This window comes from Propithecus coquereli, unplaced genomic scaffold, assembly GCF_000956105.1.
Source record: "Propithecus coquereli isolate 6110/MARCELLA unplaced genomic scaffold, Pcoq_1.0 Scaffold748, whole genome shotgun sequence".
In the NCBI taxonomy this organism is placed as follows: Eukaryota; Metazoa; Chordata; class Mammalia; order Primates; family Indriidae; genus Propithecus; species Propithecus coquereli.
In genome coordinates this window covers 334,650-352,951 of record NW_012153596.1, presented here as the reverse complement: position 1 = coordinate 352,951, position 18,302 = coordinate 334,650, and the positions used below count along the sequence as shown (strand labels likewise).

Here is an 18,302-nt window from a genome sequence, read left to right as displayed (position 1 = left end):
CAGCCCTGACTCCTGCCTGACCTCTCCCCACTTCCCACCCTCCAGTCCCCACATGGCTCTGCACGTGCCCTTGTCTGACTCTGTTGTCCAACCCTCCCTGACTCCAGAAAGCCATTCCGGGGCCTCGAGCTTGTGAACCACCAAAGGCAAGGCCTTTTCTCCAGATGTGTGCTTGTCTTCTCGCACTAGCAGAACCTGGGTGTCCCCTAAGGGTCTCTCTTCACTGGCGCCTTCTCAAAGAGTGGCTGTTTTTTCTCCCCACCCCTTGTACACTGGGACAGATACAGAGGGCCAAGGGAGCAGTGTGTGCACCTGCTCTAGCTAGAGGTCAGGCTCACTCCAGGTAAGATAGCTGTGGGAAGAAGAATAATGATCCCCCAAAGACATCAGGTCTTAACCCTCTGGGCTCTGTGAATGTGACCTCATTTGGAAAAAGTGTCTGTGCAGATGTGATTCAGTTAAGGTTCTCAAGATGAGATCATCCTGGATTAGGGCCCTAAATCCAATGACAAGTGTCCTTATAAAAAGGAAAGAATACACAGATACAAAGGAGAAGGCCATGTGGGGACAGAGGCAGAGAGTGGAGTGATGCGGCCACGAGCCAATGAATGCCTGGGACCACCAGAGCTGGAAGGGGCAGGAAGGAGCCTCCCCTGGAGCCTCTGGAGGGAATGTGGCCCTGCTGACATCCTGGTTTCAGCCTTCTGGGCTCCAGAACTGGGATGGAACAAATTTCTGTTGTTTTAAGCCATGAGATTTGTGGCACTTTGTTTTGACAGTCACAGGAATCTCATACAGAAACTAACACATCTGCACTTTGATACCTTTTACAAATACCCCATATGAAAGTAACACATTTAGGGCCACATCAATGTGTGACAATTTACTAACTAATAATGCATATAGGTAATCCTCCTTCCTCTGTCCCCGACATGTTGTCTCTGGCCTCCCTCAGCCATTTGCTCCCACGGGCACGCCCTAGACCTTGTCTTTACCAACAAGTGCAGCCCCTTGGAGTCTCAGTTACACAGGCTTCCCTCCCTGACCGCCACCTTCTGTCTCTCCAGCTTGTGGAGCTGGTCTCCCAGCCTCTGGCACTTGTGCGTCTTACCGAGATGATTAGGAGACCAGTGATGTCCTGGTCCCCAGATCCTGTCAGCATGTTGTCATGGATAAAGTGGATCTCTGTGATATCCTGGGGACAGCGAGATCAAGGCCCCTGGGGACAAAACCGTGGCATGGAGCCAGAGAACTGAAGTGTCCTAGGGGGAAGACGGTAAAGGTATAACGTTGCTCTCTGAGGTAGGTTGAAAATTCTGGAGTTCTCTGTTTATCAGAATGGAACTGCAAACCATTTCCTGCTTTGCTCCAGCTGGAGGATCACAGGGGGACCAGTAGCTGTGAGTGGAGTCACCATGGGGTTGTGGGACAGTAGCTTCTACAAGGCCCTTCCTACTGCAGGAGCCTCCGCTCCATGAGCCAAGGAGCCATGGCAGGATTCCTGGTGGCTGCTAAGTGGATCCGTCTGAACCATACATTCGGCGACTAGGGAAGTTGTCACAGGATGAGTGCAGGGGCCATCCGTGAGACAGATTCAGTGCTGTGGCTGGTGGGTCTGAGTGTGCAGAAACCCAGAGTGCAGTGCTCCACCAGCACCCACACGCCGGGGGCTCCCAGTCTCCAACGGGAGACTGCATGCTCTGGTTCCCTCCTACACTGCCTCCTTGCCATCACGAGTCCCTGGGCCTTTCTGTGGCACAGCATTGCCACCCTCACTGCAGCTATCCTCCTGCTGATGGATGTCCCCTGGCTTCTCAGTCCTTTGAGTTCACTTGTCCACATGGGGCCTTGCCTGCCCTCCCCAGCTGCTCTGCCCTCCAGCTTCCTTTGCTGGCCAGTCCTCCAGCTCTTCCTCGTAAAAGCCCTGCTACCCACAGGAAGATTTTGTCTTTGATGGCACAATTGCACGTGGTAATTTTTTAAAATAACAGCTTTATTGAGATATATTTAATAATTCACATACCATAAAATTCACCGTCTTAAACTGTACAATTTGATGGCTTTGAATATATTCACAGAGTTGTGCAACCATCACCATGATCTAATTCCAGAACATCCTCACCACCCCAGTCACCCCCTGGCTTGCGGAATTCCCAACTCTCAGCACTTCCCTCACGTCCAACTCAGGCACACACACAGGCTTGCCTGCACGCAGAGCTCGCTCTGTTATTCTGTTGAGCCCCTTGTTGCTGGAATCTCTGAAAAAGAAAATAATCCCAGGCAGTAGAGTCACCAAGAAGTTATAATCCCCCCCGCACCCCTACTTGTAAGGAAACTTCCACCTTCTTTCACCAAACCAAACCCTGACCCACCAGGTAAACAGAGCTGCGTTCCAGTAGCTGGTACTGCGCCTGCGGGCACCACGTGGGAAGGGCTGTGATCAGATCACACTGTGGTTTTTACAGAGGTCGCCCTGTGTGGCACATTTGGGGTGGGGGAGGAGGTGAGGCTGTTGCAGGGAGACCCTGTCCGTCCCCCTTCACTGCCGTGTTCCCAGAACCAGGCCCTGAGCCTGGCTAAGCAGGCCCTGGTCTACATGGGCGGGATAAGTGGCATGCAGATGGGGAGCATGGATCTCGGCGCAGGTGTGAAGCCTGGCCTAGGCACTGGCCAGTTTAGGGGTCATGCCCGTGCATGAGCCTGGCAGCCACTAAGTGCACAGGAGAGACTTGAACTCCTGTGGGGGCCCAGCCTGAGTGGGAGGGGAGTCAGGAGAGCAGGGGCACAGAATCCACGAGGGGAAAGTGTTGGGGTAGGAGAGCGCAGGTTGTGTCCACTCTGCAGACACAGGATGGACCCCACCCAAGATGTGGCTTGGCTGTTGAGAGTGATGGTGCCACCCCCTCAAAGGGATATGAAAAGTTCCATTACTCACATAATGAGGCTTTCTGGGGAAGCAGGGCCATTCCCCCAGGTTGGTCTACAGATGTCTTGAGAGGGCATGGAAAGGGGACTGGAGGCTTCTCCCAGTTAGGGGCGGGCTGGGGCACGAGTTCCCCCTGTGGTTTGAACTCCCCTCCTGTCTAAGGGAGCCAGCACCCAGGCTGTCGTATTGGCTCACCCGGCTGTGGGGCAGAAGGGGATGGGGAGGGGAAGGCTTCATGGCTGTCGGCAGTCAGAGTGGGCAGGCACTCTCATACAGCAGCAGGCAGGGACGCAGGGGGCCACAAGTGGCTTCAGAGATGACAGCGGGTGAGCAGAGGGCAGTGAGGAGGGGAAGAGAGAGGGAGGCTACTGGGGTTGCCCCGGGTGAGAGGGAAAAGGCTCCAGCAGATTCCCATGCTGGCCCAGAAGGTGTTGGCAGAGACAGGGAGAGGGAGGGCTGGGGAAGAAGGGGTGACCATGGAGCAAGGTTCTCCGGTATCGAGAAGGTTCCAAGGACAAGTGGTGGGACTGGACTGAGATCAGGTTGCTCTTCAAGTGATGGCTCCTGGGGAAAGGCTGCCAGGAAGGAGGCTAGGGTGGGCTGGCGCTTCCTGAAGACCACCCAGACTTTTGTGCAGCCCTGCCTACACGGCCTTTCCTCTTTCTCTGCCTTGTCCTTTGAGCTTCAGCTTGAGAGCCCCATCTTTGCAATGAGTCACTCACTCCTTCGATAATAGTGCCATTGTGAGGGGAGGCTGTGATGTAATTGGTGCAGGGCCCGTGGGAAGGATTAGATGAGGATGTGCTGGCAAACATTACACGATCGCTCTCCAGATTGCCATTGTCCCTGCCTTCATCGTGCACCTTCCCTGTGTGGGCCTGGAGATGAGACCCAGGCCTCAGCCATTGAGGAGTGTGCGGTCTGAGCCAGGGGCGAGGGGGCCAGGAGGATGAGCGGGATGCCACGTTTGGGACAATGGTGACAGGCTTGTCAGTGGGTGAGGTGCCACCTAAAGGTTTTCTGGCTCTAATTGGTGGCTAGTGAATTATTCATTTATCAACCACTGCGCCGAGGCTGCCTGCCAGGAGAGTGGCCTGTGACCCAGGGCTTTAAAAATTAATGTGTTCATTGAATCATTCCCTTGACTCCCATTCACACCACAAAAGGCCCGGGGGAGAAGGAGGAGTTCAAGCTGTGCTGTTTAACCGGCAAACACAGTGGGTGCAAGGGACGGCAGGCCACCAGGCCACGGGCCAGAGGGAAGCACTGTGTGATTTAGAGGGTTTGTGTAGGGGTGCATGCACATGTGCCTGTGTGTGTGGGGGGTGAATGCACGATGAAAGTGAGTGTGCGTGCATGCGGGGCATGTGTAATGTGCACAGATGTGTGTGGGAGGCCAGCAGGAAGCTGAGGGGCAGCAGCCTGATTCCCCAGGGCCCATAGACCCTTTAGGGAACATGAACTTGAACCTGCTGGATTGAGCTGCAGCTGGCCTGGCCTAGGGCATTGCCTGGTGGAGTATGGGGCCTGGCCTTAGCCAACAGGGTTGAGGGGAGATGGGCACTCTGGATGCTGTCCAGGTTTTAGCCTTGGGCCTGGGAGAGGGTGGAGCTACTCACAGCCTCGGGACAGGCAGTGGTAACAGAGTGCTCAAGGCATGGCAGGTGTCAGCAGCACAGGGGACTAAGGGCCCTGAGCTCCTCCACACACACACACACGTGTACGCACACATGCATACCTATGCACATATAGACAAGGGCGAGCTTGGTATATGTATGTGCGACAAGAATCCCTTCACTGGGCAGCGTATGTGCAAAGACGTTGAGCTGGGAAATCATAACCTTTAGGGGAACTGCCCAAGGCCCCTGCCATGAGTGGCAGAGTGCTCAGTTGATAGGATGACTCCGCAAGGACTGACATGTCAGGCTGAGGCCTCCGGCTTTCTCCTAAGGGTGAAGAGGCCCTGGAGGGTGTTAGGCAGGGCAGGGCTCATTCATCCTCGACTTTTAGGAAGGTAACTCTGGCAGCTGGTGTCATGGGCTGAGTGGCAGCTCCCTGAAAGATGTTTCCATGTCTTACCCCCCGGAGTCTGTGAGTGGGACCTTATTTGGCAAAACGGTCTTTGCAGATGTAATGCGGGGAAGGATGTCAAGGTGAGCTCACCCTGGATTACCCAGTGGGCCCTGACCCGATGACAGGAGTCCTGAGAGAAGAGGAGACAGAGGGAGACACACAGGGGAGGAGGCATGTGGAGACAGAGCTGGGACTGGAGTGATGCAGCCACAGGCCCAGGAACAACTCAGGCTGCAGAAGCAGGAAGAGCAAGGAAGAATCAATCCTCCACTAGAGCCTCCTGAGGGAGCAAAGTCCTGGTGACACCTGGATTTCAGATGTCTGCCCTCCAGAATTGTGAGAGGACGTATTTCTGTTGTGTTCAGCCATCCAATTCGTGGCCATTTGTTACAGCAGCCCTAGGAAACTAGCCCAGCTGGGGTGAGGAGAGGACCTGGGGAGATTGGAGGAGGCAGTGGGTGCTGAGGAGGGAGACTGAGACTGGACAGGGGATAGGAGGTGGAGACTTCTGCATCATCACCAGACCAAGTCACCTGGCAGAAGGCCTTAGGGTGCAGTGGCCTTTTCCTCTCTCAATGCTCCCAGCTGTTTCAAATCATAGCAATTATCTGAATGTATCTGAATGACCAGAGTGGCTGTCATTAGCTTGAGAGTCCCTTTGGTGCTCTATGTCCCTAACGCCTGATGCACAATTTCATTTGTGGAAGACACAAATGAAATATGGGATGGTAAATATGTGAGTTCAATATTCAACATTCATTCAAAAACATTTATTAAGCTTCTGCTGTGTGCCAGGCTGGAAAGGTGAGCGGAAACCACATCCCTAACCAATCCAGGGAGGCTGGAAAATCCAGACGCAAACACCCTTAATGCCCCCATTAGAAAAGACCTCTTCACATTTTATGCACAGCACTGCATTTCCTTCGGGTCTCGACTGCATTCGGGATTTACGACACTGACACCTTCCCCTGTTAGTGGCAGCTTGCCTACTGAGACGCTGACATCTCAGCAAGAACTCCCGTAAGCGCCCCTCGCCCAGGGCTCGGCAAACGCTGCCAGCTCTCCCGGTCCTAAGCCACGCTGGGCCACCACAGCCCAGGGCGACACCTTAGTCGGGCTGCGGGGACTTGCGGCTCAGGTGACTGGAGATACCCTCGGGCTCCGGTTCCTTCTGGGGACGGAGCTCGCAGCTCTCCGGGGCGGGGCGTCGGCCCCCTGGGGCGGGCTTATGGAATTCGGGGTTGCCATGCGTTTCTCCCGGAGGCGGGGCATGAGTCTCCAGGGAGCGGGACGTGCGCCTCGCGGGGCGGGGCGTATGGTGTACGCAGGCCGACTGGCACACCCTGGCCACAGGGCGGTGTCGGCCTCTGCGCCTGCGTCTGCACTTGCGCGCTCGGCCGGGCAGCCTTCTGTCACGCAGCCGCGTGCCCACACCAGGGGCGGGGCCTGCGGGGCGGGGCGCGGCGGCCGCGCCCGCCGCGAAGACCCCTCCCCCCGGAGGCGGCCTCGCCTCGCCGGGGGCACTTCTCCTTCCGGTGGGGGTCGTGGGGGTCGCGGGGCGGGGCCTCATGGAGGCCGTTAGGCCGGAGAGCGGCGGAGGAGGGGCTGCGGTGCTGGGGGCCGAGGGGCGGCTGGCGCCCGACGCGAGGGTGCATTTCCGCGTGACGAGGTTCATCATGGAGGCAGGTAACCGCGGTCGGGGAGAGGGCGGGCCCCGTGCGGACAGGACGTGGAGGCCGGGGGCCGCGGAGCTGCAAGATCACAGCGCCGAGCCAGCGGGCCGGGGTCAGCGGTGCTGGGGGCCGCTTTGCGGGGCAGGCGCGGCTGGGCAGAAGGAAGAGGCCAGGCCTTCCGGGCGTGACCCGCCTTGGCGGAGGCTGGGAGGCCAGGCTCCGGGCTGTGGGCCTCCTGCCTTTCCGCCACGCCCGGTTCACTAGGCAGGGGGTCGCAGGTAGACGATGGTGTCCCAGTTGCACAGATAGGTGTGCAGGCCCAAAGGAGACAGTCAGGGACAGGCCTCCAGCTAGGTGGGGGCCAAGCCAGGGCGCTCGCAGCTCTGTGGAGTCTGCCACACCTGTCTCTCTGTGTACTGGGAGACTGTATGGCGCTTGGTCTCACGAAGCCTTTCGGAGTACGCTGTAGGGGAGTTCCTGTTACACGGAGGACCCAGGGTGCAGCTGGAGTCCTGAACTTTTCCGGGGCATCCATTGTGTTGTTGGGTGCTCTGTGTCCAAGGCGACGTAAGGAAGCCACGATTCCCGTAGAGACACTCTTTTTTTCCATCAGTAGTATCTCATTTAGCTGGCAAACAGTCATTTCTTACCTTTGCTGCTTTGTATGCACTCTTGCAGGGGATGTTGGGCAAGTGTGCTTTCAAGTCAGGGTCGACAGAAGGTCTGAGGAAATGGTGCAGGACCCTTAATCCCAGTGATTTATAAATTTACTTTGATTTACAAGAAGAGTTGTGAAGTGTATTAAGGAAGGATGGCAGTGTCCCCTCAGCCGCCACCATCCGTCTGCTCAGAGTCATGTCAACAGCACCACCTTACCTGGCGCCTCCTAGAATGAGGGGTCCCATGTAGGAATTGCCTACATTAGTGAAGTTTAGATCTTGAAATGCGAAAAGCTCTTTGAGCATCACTTCTGTAGGACTTCTCTGTAAATACATTGCACATACCTTTGCCCTTTGTAGGAGACTAAATACCAAACCCCCAAAGATATCCCTGTCCTAATCTCTGGAACCTGTGAATGTCATTTTACATAACAAAAAGGACTTTGGGGGTGTGATTAAGGACCTTGAGTTGGGGAGATTATCCTAGGTTATCACTAGCTTTGAAGACCGAGGAAGGGTCCATGAGCCAAGGAACACAGGCAGCCTCTAGAAGCTAGAAAAGGCAAGGAAACAATTCTCTCTGGAGCCTCCAGAAGGAACCAGCCCTATCGACACCTTGATCTTAGTCCTAAGGCTAGTTCGGGACTTCAGACCTCCAGGATTATAAGAGTATAAACGTGTGTCATTTTAAGCCCCTGGATTTGTGGCGATTTGTTACAGTAGCTATAGGGAACTAATCTACCTTCGTAGATACAGGATATTGAACATCATCTTAATGGCTGATTGTTGGCTGCTCTCCACCTTCCTCTGTCAGTCTGTGGGATGAACTTAACCTTCTCTTGTTAATACTAGTCATTGTGAATTTGCTTGGGTTCTGTAACCCAGTGCAGTGATTTCCTTAGGAGCTGTGCAGGGGTGGGATGGGGGTGGGCTTTAACCCCTAAATAAATCCACTGCCTTCTGCTCTGTCCACTTGCATTGTGTTGGTCTCCTTCCTTGGTGCCTGGCCGTGGTAATAAATGTTGCTTTTTCTCTGCTCTGCCTGTGGTGTTGGAAGTCACCCTGCTTGCTTTGCTTGCCTTTTCTAATCTGTGGACCAGGACACCAGTGCTGAGTATTGTCTGTGACTTCGGAACTGGTGGCATCTGTTTGATGGCTCAGAGGCCTTTTCCCGTCTGCTGTCTTGGGATTTGTGTTAGGTGAGCTGCAGGGTGGGCGACCTCCAGTTAAATGCTTGCTAAGGTGAAAACAGATGCACAGCAGTGTATAGTTCTTTCCAAGATTTTGTGCAGAAGCTGATATGCCAGTTGCTAACTGAGTGGTAGTCGGAACCCTTATTTCTCAGAGTGCGGTCTGTAGATCCCTGGCCTGGGCATGACCTGGGGGCTTGTCAGAAGTGCAGAATCTCAGAACCCCAGACCCACTGAAGGGGACTCTGCATTTGAACACCATTCCCAGGGGCTTCGGTTGCCTATCAGAGTCTGAGAAGCCTGGGGACCCAGTGAAAGACCCAGCACCAACTACAGGCTTTGCGGAAAGTTCTTAGTCTTGCCTGAGCAGGGTCCTCTTCCAGCTGCTGTCCTCACTTGAACAGTGAGTGAGCGCTGGATTGAAGTACCCTCCTGCTTGCTTTCTCTCTGTAGGTGTTAAGCTGGGGATGCATTCCATTCCCATTGCCACTGCCTGCACCGTTTACCATAAGTTCTTCTGTGAGGCCAACCTGGATGCCTATGACCCTTACCTGGTCGCTATGTCTTCCATTTACTTGGCTGGCAAAGTGGAGGAGCAGCACCTGCGTACTCGTGACATCATCAATGTGTCCAACAGGTACTGGCTTTCAGGCCAAGGCATTTGGGAGGGCTTCCTGCTGTCCACCCCAGAGGGGAGGGCAGAGAAGGCTCCCACTTGGCCCTGCTCTCCAGGGGTCAGCAATCAAACTTGGAAGGAGGAAGCACCTGAATGGCCTCAGATCAGGGCCAGAAACACTAGCAGCCAACTGGGAAGGAGCCTGGTATTAGGAGCCTGGGGTATCTGTGGGAGAGAAACCTGGGCCAGATTACGGGGAGCCTGAGAGGCTTGAGCAGAGAGAGCTCAGTGGGTATGTCAGCAAAGGCCAGGCTGGAGCCGTAGACAGGGACGGCTGGAGGTAGACGGGCACGCACAAGAGGGAACCTCCTCCCAGTTGGGCTGTGTGGGCCTGCAGGCCTGAGTGCCCCACATGGGGAGGGTGTGGACCCAGCAAGGTTGTCCTCTTACTTAGCCGGTGTGAGAAACCAAGTCCCAGTTGCTCAGGATCCTTTCTTGCCTTGCTGTGGGCACATGGGCAGCACAGCTGGGCCTGAGCAGTTGACTGCTAGGGAAGGATGCAGGTGCCCAGCCAGTCAGCAGGCTTCGCCAAGGCCCCGGGGGCCCACGAGAAAGCCACGTGACTTGTGCAAAGTTACTGACTAGCTGTGCGTCATGGGCCTTTCTAGGAACTCTAATCGTTAGGAAAGAAAACTATTTTGTTCTGCTTCTTTTTAAATAAACAGGTAATGGAAGAAGCACTCCCTGCCTCCTAACAGCAGGTTCACAGTGTACCAGAGAGACTAAGACAAAGACAGGAGGACCTAGGGAGGGCGGGTGGAGTCCACCCACAATTACCTGGTCCTCATCAGGGGAGCAGTGGAAGGGGACATGGTGCAGAGCCCTAATTAGGGGTGCGGGAGGCAAGGGGGTTCTGTGGGGAGATTGCAAAATGAGTGGGCAGCTGGGAAGGATGAGTCATTGGCAGAGAGTTTTGATTGCTTGAATGTGAATCCTGTTCACGTGCATCTTGGGGGTCTTGCATAGGTGGGAGCGTAGTGGGTATAAACAATGTAAATAGGATTGTGCTTAGAAAGATCTGGGAGGGAGGAAGGAAAGACAGTCTAGGAGTATAAAACTGAAAAACGTTCACTTTTCAGAGTACATCATACTCGTGATTTGATTAAATGCGTTTCTTGGGTCCAGAGTGAGAGCCCTGGGCATTGCCCCAAGGTGACGAAGAGTCCCTAGTGTCAGGCTGACCATGACGAGAGGCACAACCGGCTGGGTGTGCTGAAGCTTCAGCTTCCTCTGGAGCCGTTGCAAAGAGCCAATCCTTGCACTCGACATCTTGCTGAATGATAGAGGATGGCCCATCCGGCTCAAACTAGGAGCCAGGTTCTCTGTTCACTACTGTTTTCATTCTGTATATTAGACACGTAGATGAAGGATTATCTTATAAAAAGTGTAATGACAACGACCCTATGTTCATCTACCGCAGAAGGACACTGGAGGGTGTTTCTGGACATCATGTGACTTAAGGGCTTGACCAATTCAAGCCATCTCAGGGCAAACTTCTCCAGTCATCGTAAGCATTGTCATTTGTCTACACAGGTACTTCAACCCAGGTAGCGAGCCCTTGGAACTGGACTCCCGCTTCTGGGAGCTCCGAGATAGCATTGTGCAGTGTGAGCTTCTCATGCTGAGAGTTCTGCGCTTCCAGGTCTCCTTCCAGCATCCCCACAAGGTATGTGCCGGCAAAGTGTGCTCTTTGTTTTCATTCTGAGAGCGTCTCCCACCCAATGCTTGAGAGCACAGCAGGTAAGCAGAGCAAGGCAGCCTTGCTGGCCTGACTCCATGGGTTCTCGCAAGTGTTCTCCTTTTAGCTTCTGCCTTTCTGCCCACTTGTCTGTGGCTGCAGGCTGGGACCTGTGTGGCCCTCTGGAACTGTTGTCCATCCTGTGGCTCGTGTAGAGCGCGTGCTCACTGAGCCTCAAGGAAGTAGGGCTGGTTTCGTGACCTGCCAGAGTCCCTGTCCCTGTGAGTTGCTGTTACACCTCAGAGCCTGCATCCAGCTCAGTTGTGCTTAGAAAGCTATGAGGAAGGCCAAGGTGCTCGAGTTAAGTAGCACACTTTTAACTTCTAGGAACACGTAAGTCTCGACGGAAGAACCACTTCAAACGGCAGTAAGAGGGAAGAGTCCAACTCTTAGGAGCACTTGGATGTGCTACTCTGGCCACCCCAGCTCCACGTTTGGGCAGTTCAGAAGGATGGCCTGCAGAGAGAGATGGAGGTGGTGTGGTTTGGGGCTCTGGGCTAGGATCTCTGTTCTTTTTAATGTAAATTTTTATTGAGATAATTGGAGATTCTCATGCAGTTGTAAGGAATAACACAGAACCATCCTATTACCCTTTGCCCAGTCTCCCAATGGGAACACTTTGCATAAGTATTGTGCAGTACCACAGCCAGGATGTGGATGCTGACAGTCTGCTGGGTCCCCCACCTTTACCTGCACGGTGTGGATGGCTAGTTCCGTACAGTTTTATCACGTGTCTGCGTTCACGTATCCACCATCATAGTCAAGGTACAAAACAACTCCATCACACAAGGCTCCTTCGTGTTGCCCTTTTATAATTTTACCTTCACCCTTCCACACTTCCTTCCTAATCCCTGGAAACCTCTGGTCTCAGATTTCTACCCAGTAGGTTTTTAGTCGGCATAATGCTCAATCAGCATCCCAGGGGAAGGCAGGAACTGGACTGAGTTCAGAGATGACTAGAGTTGTCAAAGTGACGAGGCTCAGGAAGGAGCAGTGCTCGGGAGCCTTGGAGGACGTGCGATTTGTGCCAGGATCGGGAACTATGGCTTGGCGTTGCTGGAAGCTTGCCGGCCCTCCCCCTTCCCTAGTCAGGGCCAGGGTCTAAGGATGGGATAGAGAGTAATGGATGAATCCTTCATCCCTGGTGTGCTAGGGTCACACGCGTACATGTGCGTTCAAGATTGTCCAGGGAGTGCGCTGGTATCTTTCTGTATCACATGAGGTTTGGGCGGAGCGTCTGTGTTCTGAGAGCAGGAGCTGACAGCTGGGCTGGAGGGTCATTAAGATGTTGTAGCTGAGGATGGCACTACTATAGGCTCTTGGCACTAACTGGGAAAATACAGCGACCAGTTTCTAGTCCTCCTGAAAGCAGGTACCCTCGGCAGCAGGCTGGGCACGTGGGGCTCTGCAGATGAAGGCGCTGCTCTCTGGAGCACCAGGCCCTGCGTGATTTCCTACAGTGGCCAGGCAGGGCCCTGTGATGGAGAGAGTTTCCCTGGAGCTGGGCCTGGAGGCTGGGAGTGGGCAGGCATGTCAGGCAGAGGTCTCAGTGAGTGCACAGGCCTGGGGAGGGTGTGCTGGCATGTTCACACATGGCCGTGGGGTGGGGTGAGGGCCTTGGGAGACAGGGCCAGCAGAATGCATTGGGACATTTTCCTAAGTGACCTGGAAACCACTGGAGGGTTTGGAGGGTGGTGACATGATTGTGACAGCGTAGAGACAGCGGCTGGCAGGTGAGGGGATGGCAGCATGGCAGTGAGCGAGAAGGCAGACTGGCTGATGTGCATGTCTTTGCAGTACCTGCTCCACTACCTGTTTTCCCTCAAGAACTGGCTGAACCGTTACAGCTGGCAGCGGACCCCCATTGCCGTCACTGCCTGGGCCCTGCTTCGGGACAGCTACCACGGGGGGCTGTGCCTCCGCTTCCAGGCTCAGCACATAGCCGTGGCGGTGCTCTTCCTGGCCCTGCAGATCTATGGAGTTGAGGTGCCCGCTGAGGCCGAGGCTGAGAAGCCATGGTGGCAGGTGAGGTGACTGCTCAGTGCCGTGGACTGTGCCCCTTTCCTTTGAGAGGTCCCTGCAACTGGGGACCAGTTTCTTTTTATTAATTATCTGTCAAGAAAAGTATGGGCTACTTGGGAATCTTGAAGCTTGAAAATGCCCTGTTAGGAGAGTCTGCGGCAGGGCTCTCCCCTCAGCACAGCTTCCATTGGGAGTCGGATCACTGCTTGTGGTGGGGGCTGTCAGATGTTGAGCAGCAGCCCTGGCCTCCACCCACACATTGCCAGATGTCCTGGGGCAGGACTTGGCCCAGTTGAGAACCGCTGAGCTAAGCCAGGAGCGTCAGGCACTTGCACTAGATTGAATGGGAACTTGGCGAGGATGACACGTGACAAGGCTGGGGGGCAGGCAAGCAGGCGGATCGCAGAACTACATAGGTGGATGGCTAGATAGGCAGGTGACAGATAGCTGGGTGAACAGCTGAGAGAAGGGTGGACGTTGGCAGATAAGGTAGAGAGACGATAGTGTTGCTAGGTGGATAGATAGTAGCTAGGCGGGGCGGATGGCAGGTAGACCTAGCAGGTAGATGGGTAGATGAGATAGGTGACTGGTGAGTTCTTGCCTCACTCAGACCTACTGAAACCAAAGTGTGGTTTGTAGGACTTTGTCTGCAGGGAGAGCTGTGTGGGTGGTGGGCGCCGCTGTGCACAGAGGCTACCTTTTTCTGATACTCTCTTCCCTGGCCTGCTTGCCCTCTGTGGAAGACCACAGCTTTTGCTAGTTTCCCTTGTTTATTCTCTGTCTAATCCTGCACCCCACCTGACTGTAAGCACCCAAGGCCAGGGATCTTGTCTGTGCTATGTACAGCCACATCTCCTGTGCCTAGACGTGGCACATAGTAGGTGCTTGTGTGGCCTTGAATACACGCATCCGTAGTCCTGATTTCAGGCCAGACGTACCCCCTACCACACAGCGTTGGGGTGAAAGAGCATCTGTGTGGACAGACGGTATTGTTCCGTGCTTGGACTTCTCAGGGACTTTCAGATAATGTGGCTGCAGTATCCTTGCACGGTTGGAATCTGGTGGTGGTAGACACTCTCTGAGGACATCTGGTGGGTGAGGTGGTCCCGGCCCCTCAGCTGCTTGGATCTGTGGTGTTGTCACTCATTTCCCATTGTGCCTGCTCCTCCACCTCTTCCTTCTCTTCCATCTTCCTTGGCTTGCTCCTGAGCCTCACTTGCGTGCCAGTGCCTCCTCTGCATCCCGTGCTAAGCCATCTGAAGAGGAGTGCCAACCTAACTGGCCCCGTGCAGCCTGGAAGCAGCTCCGTCAGGAGGTTGCTTTCTGGGCAGCACAAACTCGCCCAGTAATTCTCAAATTGGGAAGAAGTTGCAAATGTGTGTTCACATAGCTCTTCTTAAAGCCTGTCAAACCGAACTTCACCTCTTTGGGATGCTTGGGGGCCTTCCAGAACCCAGGCACACTGGTGGGCTGGTGAGTCGTGAGGGCCAGAGGCCTGCAGGAGTGGCTTGCGGCAAGGCTGTGCCTGCCTTTTGATATGCCCTCCTCCTTGTGTGCTCATGGCCACCACTTCTTGCAGCAACTGCCTCAATTGTCACTAGTCTGCCGTGCGCTCAGCGTGAGAGCTTAGCGTGCTCTGAGAACCCTGCCTACACTCGTGTCACGCATGCCGAGGCTGTGTGCCAGCCTCTGGGTGCATGAGGTACTGACCCCGACTGGCGAGAGGAACAGGGATGGCAGCAGGATCAGAAGAGCTGCAGGTCACCACGCAGTGTTGCAGGGATTTCCATACCCAGAGCTGCACTGGGTGCCCTCCGTACCCTTCTTCCTGAAAATAGGGAGAACTTGCTTATTTGCAGCCACTGCTACTCTTTGTCCTATAGACAGAAGTTGATGTCCCCAAACCAGCTGAGTTGAGCCTCCAGGCCCTCTCGGTCCCAGGGGCCAACAGTGTCTCCCCCTAGGACTTAAGGCTGTGTCCCTTCTGCCAGGTGTCCCAGGATTGTCCCCTGCCATGGACTATTCTTTTTGATCGTGCCGATATACATATCACATAAAGTGTGCCATGTTAACACATTTAGGTGCACATTTAAGCCCGGTGGTGGTCAGCACATTCACGGTGTTGTGCATCCATCCCCACCGTCTATCCACAGACCTTGTTCATCTTCCCAACCCAAACTCTGTCCCCAGGAAACACCGACTCCCTGTGCCCCTCTCCAGCCCCTGGCACCCCCCACTCCCCTGCCTGTCTCTGGGGATTGGACTGCTCTAGGGACCTCACAGAAGTGGAATCATACAGTTTTTGTCCTTTTGTGACTGGCTTACTTCACTGAGCATAATGTCCTCAAGGATCATCCATGTTGTAGCCTGTGTCAGAATTCTCTCCTTTTTAAGGCTGAGTCATGTTCCGTTGTCTGCATAGACAGTTTCTTTTATCCACTCCTCCGTCCATGGGCACTCAGGTCGCTTCCACCTTTCGGCCCTGGATGCTTTTTAATGGTTGTTTTCAGCTTGGGGTCTCTAGGAGCACACAGGTAGTGGGCCCCAAGGAGCAAGCCTGTATTTCTGAAATATTTGTGTTTTACCCAGAGCCCAGGGTGAGCTGGCCATGCTTCCTGAGTCAGGGCTTGGAGGGTTTCCAGGTCCCCATCTCCCACCTGAGGTTGTAGGCTGGGGAGGGACCTAGGTTTGTTTAGTGGGTTCAGAAGGGGTAGACTTAGATCTAGTTCTTGCTTTGGCTCAGCCCAAGGCCTTGACCTTGTTTCCCTTGGATCCCCAGGCATCAGCTTCCTGGAGCAGGGCAGCTGCAGCATCTGACCAAGGGCTTGTTGCTTTGTTCTTTATTTCTCTTGTCATGGGGGTCCCCAAGAGTCCCCTCAGGCTCAGTGATGTGTGGGGTGGACTCAGAAGTCAGAAAAGCCGTCACGCTCACAGTTACAGTTTATTGCAACGAAAGGGCAGGGGTTAAAATCAGCAAAGGTACAAGGTGCGGAGGGCGGGGTCCAGCAGAGGCCGGGCGAGAGCTTCCGGGTGTCCTCTCCGGGGAGGTGAATGGACAGTGCTTAACTCTCCCAGCAGTGATGTGTGAGCAACAATGTGTGACAACACGTGTGGAGTATTGCCAACCAGGGACGCTCCCCCTGGGCTGTGGTGTCCAGGGTTTATACTGGGGGTGGGTCACGTAGGTATGGAGCGCCCACGGGGCTGACCTGGCTACACAGGCTCCAACCACCTGAAGGTCCCACTGATAGCATGTGGCTCAGGCTGCCCCCACAAATCATGTCATTAGTGTAGACTACCTGGCAGGGTCCTAGGCCCCTGCTAAACTGAGACACTCTTATCAGGCAGGATTTTCCAGGGGCTTAGAGATTATCCTCCAGGAGCAGGTCAGACCCCCAGGCCTGGGGGTTGGCCCTATGCTGCACACGCCCTTGGTTTGGGCCCCTGAGGACTTACTTCACAGTTTGTGAGCACTCCTGCACATTGTGGTCTAGATGACAGGTCTAGGCTGTAGAGCAGGTCCATGTGCTCCTTGGGGCTGGGCTAGGTATGGGATCCAAGTTACTTAGCCTGCTTATTTCTAGAAGCGGGACTTCCACCTTCTCTTGCCAAAATCCCCAGAGACCCTGGACCTGAGAAAGCCCCAGGCAGGAGGCAGGAGCCGGTGCTTTGGGCCTAGCTCTGTCACCAACTCCCTGTGTGACCTTGGAAAAGTCCCCTCTCCTGTCTGGGTCAGATGATCACCAAGGCCTCTTCCATCTGTAATGTTCTCTGCTTTGTAAAGTCTTTGATTGGCCTCAACAGGCTGGAACTGAACTGGCTTGGTAAGAAAGCCACCACCATTCTGGATAACCAAGTCCCTGTGTCCCCTCACCTGCCCATGAAATGCGATTCTATACTTAGTGACCAGTGCCTTCTTTAACACAGAGGGAGTCTAATTGGAACCTGTTTTCCTTCTCCTTTCTAGGTGTTTAGTGACGACCTTACCAAGCCAATCATTGATAATATTGTGTCTGATCTCATTCAGATTTATACCATGGACACAGAGCTCCCCTAACGCCCCAGCCCAGGCCTGCCCAAAGAGAAGCCCAGGATGGTCAGCTGCCTGGGGATGGTGCCACCGTGTCGCTGTGACAGCTGGTCCCCAGAGGACCAGCTGAGAGGACTGATTTTGTGCTGCTGGAGATGGGCTGATGAAGGCGATGACATGCTGCCACTTTGACTGTCCCCAGCAGCCGCGATCCAGATGATGATGGGAGCTGCACCTCCAGTGGGCAGGCCGGGAGCGCACTGTGTGCATCTGACCTGAGGCGGCCACATCTGCTTTTGTCCTTTGAGAGGACTCCGACTACAATCGAGGCATGACGTCATTGCAAGGAAAGTCAAAGAACAGATGGGACTGTACCCCTAGGGATTTTTTAAAGCCAGATTTATAGAAAGTTGAACGTGCAACATAGATGGGATTTTATTTTGTGTAATAAAAGATGATGTGAATCAACAGAGAGCCCTGTATGTGTTCTGTAGCTCGTGCTGCCCTTGGAATGCTCTCCGGGCCTCTTGCGCTCATCACCCCTCCTGGCTTTTGGGGCCTGGTGGCAGGTGAGCAGAAATTTTGGAAAGAGTGGGGCCATTAAGTGGCAAGCCTGGGGTCAGGGAGGATCACTTGTGTTCAGAGAAGCCAGACCTGGTCAAATGTAACTAAAAGTAATAAGACGGGGTTTTAAATATCAAGACAGCCATCTAGATAGGGAGTCCAGAGAAACTCAGAGCCACGGCACCCCTCTGTCTCCCCACTCAAAAGTCACCTCTTCAGAAGGGACTTGGGGGTATGAAACAGAGCAGTGTGAGGTGCATTCCTGAGTTCCCCCATCAGGCTCAACATGTGTTCAGCACATGGTTGCGTGTGGCCTGGGAACTGGCCTGGCTACTTCCCCACATTGGGGGGAGGTTCCACAGGGCAGTGGGCTCTGCAACCCACATGTGTGGGGGCATGCCTCACTTGTCATCCCTGGTTGGGGGCAGAGGGTGCGGTCACACACTGGCGACAGGTCAGGGCTTGCTTGACTTTTCAAAGTGACTATGCTGTCTGTCTTCAGGGTGAAGAATTGAGCAAATGTCACAGCCCTCCCTGGTGGACAGACTGTCCTGGCTGGCCTGGCCTCCATTTCATAGATCTCTCCCGTGGATTTCTCCTTAATGTGGGCTCATCAGAGGGGTGCCGTTTTAGCTGTCACAGTTGAGACTGGTTGGCCATAGGATGACATTTACTGAGCAGCTCCTGTGTGCTGAGTCCTTGCCTAAGCAGATGACGCTCCCTGCCTTCCTTACGGGGAGGGAAAGACAAG

At 54.5% G+C, this 18,302-nt stretch overlaps 1 protein-coding gene across 2 annotated transcripts; it reads left to right on the top strand.

Moving 5' to 3' along the window:
- The first annotated feature begins 6,563 nt into the window (after positions 1 to 6,563).
- FAM58A (family with sequence similarity 58, member A) lies at positions 6,564 to 17,446 on the top strand. Of its 2 annotated transcripts, none has more exons than XM_012662053.1 (5): positions 6,564 to 6,685; positions 8,975 to 9,158; positions 10,731 to 10,863; positions 12,733 to 12,960; positions 16,985 to 17,446. In XM_012662053.1, the coding sequence occupies exons 1-5, from the start codon at positions 6,568 to 6,570 to the stop codon at positions 17,012 to 17,014; spliced, it is 693 nt and encodes a 230-aa protein (XP_012517507.1). In that variant the 5' UTR covers positions 6,564 to 6,567; the 3' UTR covers positions 17,015 to 17,446. The 2 variants fall into 2 exon arrangements, with proteins under 2 accessions (XP_012517507.1, XP_012517506.1); XM_012662052.1 differs by having other exon boundaries at positions 16,925 to 17,446.
- Positions 17,447 to 18,302: the final 856 nt, after the last annotated feature.

Bases quoted from the DNA above. Each gene is read 5' to 3' on its own strand.
- FAM58A (XM_012662052.1), top strand. From the start codon at position 6,568: ATGGAGGCCGTTAGGCCGGAGAGCGGCGGAGGAGGGGCTGCGGTGCTG. The intron at 9,159-10,730 runs GTACTGGCTTTC...TTGTCTACACAG, and splicing joins ATCATCAATGTGTCCAACAG to GTACTTCAACCCAGGTAGCG. The intron at 10,864-12,732 runs GTATGTGCCGGC...ATGTCTTTGCAG, and splicing joins CCTTCCAGCATCCCCACAAG to TACCTGCTCCACTACCTGTT.